Raw genomic sequence first — 8,825 nt, 5'->3', positions numbered from 1 at the left:
CATTGTTGGCCGACGGGAACAGGGCTTATACTGTATAGCATCTGTGTCACGTCAGCCCGGACCGTTGTCCAGGTATCAAGCGTGTCACTTCGCGCAACGTGGCTTTCGGAGTATTTGCAGAGGCTCCTGTGGCTATGAACCCCGTGGCAAGCTGCATTCCTGTGCATGTCGAGGATATCAGACCGCTGGCGAGATGCAACGTCACGTCTTGCGTAAGCTCAGCGATGTAACCTCGTACTGATTCTTTTCAACTGGATCACCACTCGCGCCCCGACGTCATACACGACATGATTGATTGTTGATGGACTAAGATCTCTGAATTCTATCAGCGTCAAATGCGCAAACGACATTCATAAGCTGGTTGTGTACTGCGACGACCCGGGATGTTCCAAATAACGCAACCGCTCTCTCATGTCTTGTGACGAGCAGCGATGCGATCAGGTCATCTCTCATAGACATGCAGTAGATAAACCACATGGATAACTATACGATTGGATACTACATAATGGGGCATAGATGGTTCACCATAGCAAAGCATATTTCTCGTGTCCGCACTGGCCATAAGGCCACATAAGTCCTGATAATCACCCTACACCCAGCATTGACCGATAACACTCAGGTCTCTTGCATCCAGCTAGGATCGCATTATGATATGAGTTTTAATGAAGTATATCCGGCGCACCAATCGAGACAGCTAGTCCAACCAAAAGGCTTCTTCCGCAGCGTCGTCTGTGTCTGTTGACCATAGGTCGAAGAAGCCTTTCATATCAGCGAGTACGTTGATCGCTTCATATTGGATATTGTGCTCCTTGTAGAAGGCGTCTAGAGCTGGTTCAAAGCCTTCTGGTCCGTCACCCTTCGATAGCGCCAGACCGGCGTTGTATGTGACGAATTGAGGAGGAACGCGGGATACCACGCAGCCCACGGTGTCGAGGGCCCTCGGAAAATCACTGTCTTCTTCTGAGCGGGGAAGGCCGCGATGTGCGATGACGCAATATTTGTAAAGGGGGCCATTGCACACTCTAAATGGTTTGTCCAGCGGCTGGATAGCACCGTGAGCAAGATACAATATCTAGGCCCTGTCCCTCCACTCACCGCCCCTACAACGATGGGAAATCTAGATTGTGCGCGATACTCGTCGAGGATTTGAGGTTCAGGCACGAATATGATATGTCCTTTGTCCCACAAGGAGTGGATATCAGCCCTTACTAAGTGGGGTCTGAGTGAGGGCTACGTCGAGCGATTAGGATATATAAACTGACGCAAGAAGAGGTTGAAAGGCGTGTCGATGTCGAAATCCTTAAGCCCCCACCATGCCGCCAGCCGCTTACGCTACATGCACGGACGCATCCGGGTCAGGGTCGCGCAAATGCCACCGCGGACTATTGGTGACTTACCAAACGGTTGTCGGTTCTTCGCGGAACAACGTGACATCCCTGAACCGACCTGTCCTCTTGATTGGTCAACAAGCACCGTGATCCAGTAGGAGCCAATTGGGCGACTTGCGACTTGAGGGTGTTAACGCGCTGTTCACCGTTGGACTTGCAGGCCTCCGGTTTGCGGTCTTTGTCATGTACAAGACCCATAAATGTTCAAGTGAGTCCGTGGCACATAACAAGGCAATGCATAAGGACATACCCTTGGGCCGTTCAGGCGTCCTTGGTACGCCTGTCGGAATGTTCATAGGAAGCCTGCAAACGAGATAAGTGGTTGCGTTGCCACAGATCAAGTGTGTTCACTGACTTCTGTTTCCTTACCAATTGTGCCTCTCCCGGTGGTGGCGCAGTCCACATCGCGTTCACTCTCAAGATGTTTTCCACAAAGCGGGATGCGTCGATTTTGAGGTGAATTCTTTCGTAGAATTCCTCCAGGCCCTTCACCCACAGCTCTCGGCACGAATTTGAGCTTGTGGAACCCGTTGGTGAACCCTTGGCGGATTGCACGCTTTGCTCTAGAGCGTGCACCACCTGAGAGGCTAGGGTGGGGGATCACACAGTACCTGTGGATCTTCTTCTTGCCGATGACCTATACGCATTGTGGCGACGATTCGCATCAGTCGTAAATGAATAGCTTGCGGCGACCCACCTCCAAGATGTCGTGTCTTTCACCATCCTTGTACTTGTCCATATATTTGTTCACCACGTCGGGCATCGGAGCAATAAGGATGTCTCCACGATCCCACAATACATGGAGGTCGCCACGAACTGTATGCAAGTAAGCCCTCGCGTATCGACATGCCTCCGAGAACGAAGACGCACGGAAAACCATATTGCGGCTAGAATCTACATTGAGGCCTTCTTTTTTGATGCCCCACCACCACTCCAGGGACGTGAGCTATGCATGCGCGTATGTAGACCGTCAGATGCGCCACCTCCGCACAGGAGCCACTTCAACTTACGATACGCGCGTCTGTGGCGCGTGGCAAGACATGGCACTGTTGCACTGACTTGTCCTTTAAGCCTGATATAATACAGGCACCTCCGTTCCGAGACGCCTTGACCGCTCGCTGTCGTGCACCGTTTGTAATGCCGGACTTGCGACTCACTCTCCGTTTTGGAGTCTTCGGAGTGTCATTGACCGGCGTGCCTTCCCTAGACGGCCTATAATCGCTTCCGTCGTCTGATATTTCCCTTTTCCGTTTCCCATACGCAGGCTTGGGTTCGGACTCGGGCTGGGAGCCACTGACGCTGCCCTCGTCGTAATCAACTGTGGCCGGGCCACAGTCAGGGCAAAGCGGTCAACGGTAGCGACGAGGAGCCGTACCTGGATCCAAGTCTTTGAGTCTATCAGATCGTCTCAATTCCAAGCTGTCAGCCATGGCTAGGGGATTTTCGGAGATGAGGTGAGGGGTGAAGGTGGGGGTGAAGGAAGAGACTGCGAGAGTGTGTGGCTCGAGCGGCTTTTGCTGAGTTCATATTATGTTGCAAAGCGCGTGACCACAGGCCACAGAGGCCATTGTATTCCAATTTGGATATTGCGGCCATCGTCGACGCGGGTCAGTGACTGGCGACCTCCCGCATATTACCTAATCTGTATGGTCTGTGCGAGGTGTGTTCTGGAGTCGTGACATCAGATGCACCGTCTGAGGCGCGGGAACCGTGCCCCGCTGACCGGAGAGACACGCTATAAAGGTCGCATAAGGAGGCACGCTTTTCATTTGCTGAATCGGAACCGCACAGTCAGTCTGCGGAAGACTCGACGAAAAGGAACGAAACTCACCTAGGACATGTTGAACGACCTCACTGGCGCGAAGCATTTCCAGGTGAGACGTTTGTGTCTGTCCGCCTCCAAAACCCATGTTCTCACCGCAAAATCATAAAATGGGTGATAGGGAAGAGTATAGTATGACATTGATGAGAAAGCTACAATTATTGACTCATTGACACATTCAACAAGAAGCTGGAATTGACGCGGCACGCCGCCCGTGTCTGCCAGAGGCTACGAACATTTCCTACGTATACTCAAGGATGTAAAATGATTATCTGTGTCATGAATTGCGTCCCTCATGGGACAGAGTCAGACGAATGCTGGCGATGAGCACGGAAGGTCAGGTACGAATGACCTCACACGTACTCTCCACAAGGAACCCTGCGCAAGGTGTTGAGGGATACTCTCTATCAAAGGACGGAACGTGTTCCGTCTAAAGCAAGGGGTTACATCTAAGCAGAAGTAGAATGTGAGCATCTCTGAAGTACGACACAGATTGCAAAGTCAAAATAACCTGACCCGGACCCCGACTGCGATCTCACACAGAGGGCTTGCGACGTCTTCCATGAAAACATTCAGAGTGCTAAGTTTGTGTATCACAAGGCGCAGACGGACATCTATGACAGCGTACAAACGCACTGAGAATTGATTGACTGTACACTCAATCGACTACACCAGTCAAGACTTCATTGGTTTCGGGGAACTCCGAGAGTAGCGCTGACTAAGCTCCCGCTAAGGGCACTGGTGGCGCACGCTGTTCGCGCTACACCATCGTCACTACCTCGCTGAACTCGCGATACAGTCGACACAAAAATGAATGGCCTTTACATCCTTATTCCTGACACGTCTCATACATTTGTTGCTGCGCATCCACCACGCAAAATGAGTACTCCCGCGCTTTCCGACGACACTGGTAGCTCCTCTTCACGCGAAAGCTCTCCACCCGCTACACCCACTTCTGGAGTCAGTCGTGCACCATCTGTTTCTTTTGATGACTATTCTAAGCATACACACGCTGGCGATGGCACGGACATCAGGATTGTCGAAGCAGACGCGGACTCCTCGCTACCAGAAGACATCACCCGTCCGCTGAAACGGAGGCGGTTGGCGGACACAAGGGCTGATGAAGTCCGCGCAGAGAGAGCGCTGCCGCCTCATATCTGGAGCGATGAAACCATGGTCGATGACGGCGCGTTCTTCGGTCTTGGCCATACACCCATCAGCGACTGCGCGAGTGTCGGGGACGTCGAGCCCGATGCATTGCACCCGTCACTAGAATACGTCTCCCGTCCATTGAAACGGAACCGAAGCGCAAACACAAGCACCTATGACGTTCGCGCGAAGAGGGCGCGGACGTCTGGCACTTCGAACGACGCAACCAAAGCCGAGGACCGCGCATGTTTCAGTCTTGGGCATATACCCATCCACGACTACACGAAGATCAGGGTCGTCGAACCTGACGCGGATCCCCCGGTCGCCCCCGGTATTGACATACACGTGCCACTTGAAGCTATCGCTCGCCCGCAGAAGCGAAAACGGTGTGCAGACACGACAGTCGACGAAGTCTGTGTTAAGAGAAGGCGATTGTCTGACATTCCGAGCGACGCGTCAAAGCTCAAATATGGGGGTCCTTATGGACCTCACCCTAGATGCATGATCACGGGGTGCGTGTCTGCTGAGGTGGAGGCGTGCTATATCCTGCCCCCTGACACGCCTCAGCCGTTAGTGAGTAGGATGGTTACTGCCTCGACCTCGCAGCTGACAAGGCAGCTTTGTAGAGCGACTGCGCGACGCTCCGTATGCCCTCTGACTCTAATGCTGTTCATTGTAGCACGCGTGAAAACATCATATTTCGTGCGTACTTGCTCCTATCTAGCCTGTTTTGCCTTTTCTTACAACCTGCATGCAGTTCGACGTGACTTCCGTATACTGTGGGAGACGAACCGCCTGTTAATGATACCCCATCCCGATCATATAGACCATCCCGATACCCGCTCTGTATGTATCGCACGCCCTCTCAGGTGGTCGCCGAGCTCACAGTCAAGTAGGCCTACAAGTACTACGTCGTGGCAGAAGATGAGCATCCTCTAGATTCGGGCACCCCCCAGGATTATACCATTATACCTCCAGTCGCGAGGGCTTGTAGCCCGTATCGCTCGCTGGGGTGGCACAACCTAAGTGCGAATCTGCATTTAATGACAATTCGAGTGGGCCGTGAATTCATCAAGCGACCACTTCACTACGAGCATGTGTTCCCTATGGACGCTCTTGTACATATACCCATCATCCGGCTAGCCCAGCCGGATGCAGTTGAGCCGGTCTCCCCCAATATTGAACGAGAGTCGCCAGTCGAAGGCATCCCCCGGCCGAAGCGAAAGCGGGGCCTAGACACAGAGACTGATGCAGTCCCCGCCAAGAGAATGCGCATGTCCAACATCGAGCACGCCGTTCCTTTTGGACCCCACCCGAGATGCGTGATCACCGGCTGCGTGTCTGCTGATGTAGAGGGGTGCTATATCTGGCCTCTAGACATGCCTCAGCGATTGGTGAGTGGGTATGGCTGTTATTTTGGCTTCTGTGGCTGACAAGATGAATCGCCAGTTCGACAACTTGATGTCCAGAATGCGTGGCAACTACAACACCCTGCGTTGTCATGCACCTAGGAATATAATATTCCGTGCGTGTATTTAATCGATCTATCTGTCAATTGTGGCCTCATATATTGTACCCAGTTCGGCGCGACCTCCGAGAGCTGTGGGAAACAAACCGTTTGTTGATGATACCCCATCCTGATCATTTGAAGAGTGTTGACTGTTGCACTGTATGTATCAATATACCCTCTTGGCCGATCGACGCGCTTATGGTGACGCAGGTGTATAAGTATTGCGTCATCGCAGAGGACGAGCACCCTCCCGACTCGTGCGCGACCATGGGTAACCCCATCACGCCTTCCGTCATGACGGCCCCTTGCTCATATCGGTCGCTCGGGTGGCATGAGTTGAAAGCCGATCCCCGTCTGATGGTATTTCGAGCGGGACAGAAATTGAGCAAGCGACCATTCCACTACCAGCATATCTTGCGGGAGCTGCTGCCCCACAATGAGGTCAATCATACATACAGCATAGTCTCTCGGTATAAGTTGTGGACGGGCCCCCTGCAACTGGGGATAGTACACGGCAGGCGGTTATGGGCAACAGGCGAGCTCGCACCCTTCCCTGATGGTGATTTACGCTACATCAGGAAGCAATATTGCCCTCCCCTGTCGGATGACGATGCTGTCCGCTTTCCTCGCCCATTTCGGCCAATTGTCTCAGGGATAAAGAGAAAACGATCTGGTGACACCAGGGCGGACAATGAAGTCTACACCGCCAAGGAAGATGCTCAATGCGAAATTAGCGTCCATAAGTGGTGTAGAGACTGCGATCAGGCTCGAGACGAGTGGACGATGGGGCCGCCTGCGGAACCTGAGGATGCAGAGTTGCTCGCTTATCGACAGGAGGAAGCCGGCAGTGTGCTGACTGCTGCGCAGAAACCTTGGTGGGTGGAAGATCATAATTCAAGGTACGCTCTCTGGTAAATTTGGAGGTGAAAGTATAACTGACGTCATCTCGTCCAAACTCAAACGTTCTAGATACGGTCCCGAGTCCTAACACCTAGCCACATACCCCATCTTACCGCGTTTTGCACGTGCTCGCCAGATCATGAATATACAAAATGGTCTGTTGAACAATCGAACCTCATCGACCCGCCATCGCGACTGGAGCTTCTGTCGTCACGTCGATTCACAGGCGGCAATGGACTGATTCTAACATCTCCGATCCGCACGGATGAGCTAGATGTGCTGCCGAACCATGCGTAGCGATTGACGGCAAGGGGCGGGATGTACAATTGTATTGAAGAACCTTATATTCTGCTCTGACGTCTCTAGCTCTCGGGCTGTCGGCTGCATCTCAGAGTTTCCTTCCGGCCGCCGCGGTACCCATATGCGTGGTCCTTGCGAGATGCCAAACAACTTCTACCAGCCGTCGGTGCATACTACCCTTCCTCCATGGAACCATCCGGTATGTTCAATGCGTGTCCCGTCTTGTTCCGTTCTCTGATGTTTGGCACACAGGTTCTGGTTCTTCAAGTAACGACTCTCTCACAACATAGCTGAACGCGGTGCAACCGCCAGACATCAAGATTGACTTAGCTTTTCAAACTCAGGTGTGCCTAGGATACTCGAGGAGAATGAGCTGTGCTGCATCACAATTGCTACCAGCTGCATGACATACAACCCGAACACATGAGACAATATACCCGTATGTGTATCTGACAGCGCTTCGATGTCGGCGATTGACTAAAGGGCAGTTTAGGCCCTACGTAGACCAGCCTTTGGGCATCGACTTTTCGTACGGGAATCTGCTTGTCCTCAACGGCAGGAAGCGGCAGTCGATCTGTTAAATATGGAAACTGCAAGCATGTGCTGCCGATGGCGATCGTTTTCGCAAATCACCTTCTCCGACTCTCGATTCCGCAACTATCACTAGCAGAGTCTGATTTTCGGAATGAAGCGTAATTTATCCTCTGTCGTCATGATCAAGCATAGCAGCTGATGCCACTTGGCAGAAGCCGTGGCCATTACAATTCAACCTTCTCTTCGCCTGTCAATCTCACGATGGACTAATGGTACGTTCTTTCAAATGCGTTTATACTTCACCTCACGTGAGGTTTAGGATCTATCACTGCAATACCCAAACCACATGTTGTACAGTCAGAACAATCCGTCAGTTTTTCTCAGCCATGCGCATGATTCGACTCATCCTGTTGATAGCCTCAGATACCTCCTCGTGTTATCATTAGCAGTCGCATCTGCATGTCAGTCGTAGGCTGCCGCAAATATCAGGTAAGGGACGTATCTGATGGGTTGCACATGCGTTCCCTAACTCAGTACACGATTAGATCAGAGTATGCTACGAGGATGGTATCAGCACAACCGTGTGCGGCAGCTCACTCGAACTGTGGCGCTGCACTCATATCCCCGCTTCTAGGCGATCACTACTGAGTGCGGGGATTTCTGATCGAACCTGTAGTCTGTCCTCGCTACTGATGTCAAGACTATTATATGCGAAGGCAATGCTGTAAGTTGATTCCTTAACCACGGCCTACAGACCGCTGATGCTGTCTCTAAGACTACCATTCCCATTATCATGGCGTTCCCCATGTCGTAAGTCCGGATCTTCCTTGTAGTCTCGAGGTTTGATTGATCTCGTAGTCAGACAGGCGGACTACCTTCGGACAGTCCAGCGACGAATGGTTCCAGACACTATCATTGATTGGTCTATCGACGAACGGTGCGCCCGTGTACACAAGATTATGGCGCGACACGCTTGAAGTGCGCTCGCTGGACGGTTCCTGACGCCTTGTTCCGTGATTGATCTTAGTCGCTATCCTCTCTCCTCGCGCCGCGCACCGAGCCCTCATCAACATTCGGCGACACGGGCACTGTGGTTCTTCCCGGTGCCTCGAGCACTTCACATTTCCACTGGCTTTTGTGAATACTTACTCGATGAGCATGTTTTGCCGAAGTTCGTCTGAGACCCGACGCGAGAACGATCGACGAATATACAGAGCGGCTC

General features: G+C 52.3%; 2 protein-coding genes across 2 annotated transcripts; one reads left to right on the top strand and one right to left on the bottom strand.

Moving 5' to 3' along the window:
• Positions 1-694: 694 nt before the first annotated feature.
• Positions 695-2,818, bottom strand: POSPLADRAFT_1052645 (hypothetical protein; the record flags this gene model as incomplete). The annotated part of the gene is made up of 11 exons (XM_024480298.1): positions 695-1,042; positions 1,096-1,208; positions 1,263-1,332; positions 1,398-1,564; positions 1,639-1,691; positions 1,744-1,944; positions 2,000-2,025; positions 2,086-2,204; positions 2,259-2,334; positions 2,399-2,706; positions 2,764-2,818. The coding sequence occupies 11 exons, from the start codon at positions 2,816-2,818 to the stop codon at positions 695-697; spliced, it is 1,536 nt and encodes a 511-aa protein (XP_024342780.1).
• A 1,271-nt stretch (positions 2,819-4,089) lies between these two features.
• POSPLADRAFT_1052644 (hypothetical protein) lies at positions 4,090-8,744 on the top strand (the record flags this gene model as incomplete). Its single annotated transcript, XM_024480297.1, has 11 exons — positions 4,090-4,932; positions 4,986-5,061; positions 5,117-5,205; positions 5,256-5,753; positions 5,809-5,884; positions 5,940-6,028; positions 6,080-6,229; positions 8,280-8,327; positions 8,379-8,413; positions 8,470-8,581; positions 8,631-8,744. 11 exons carry the CDS (start codon positions 4,090-4,092, stop codon positions 8,742-8,744), a joined length of 2,130 nt encoding a protein of 709 aa, XP_024342779.1.
• Between the last annotated feature and the right edge of the window lie 81 nt (positions 8,745-8,825).

The sequence above is a fragment of the Postia placenta genome, assembly GCF_002117355.1.
Source record: "Postia placenta MAD-698-R-SB12 unplaced genomic scaffold POSPLAscaffold_2, whole genome shotgun sequence".
In the NCBI taxonomy this organism is placed as follows: Eukaryota; Fungi; Basidiomycota; class Agaricomycetes; order Polyporales; family Adustoporiaceae; genus Rhodonia; species Rhodonia placenta.
This window is presented reverse-complemented; position numbering and strand designations above follow the sequence as displayed.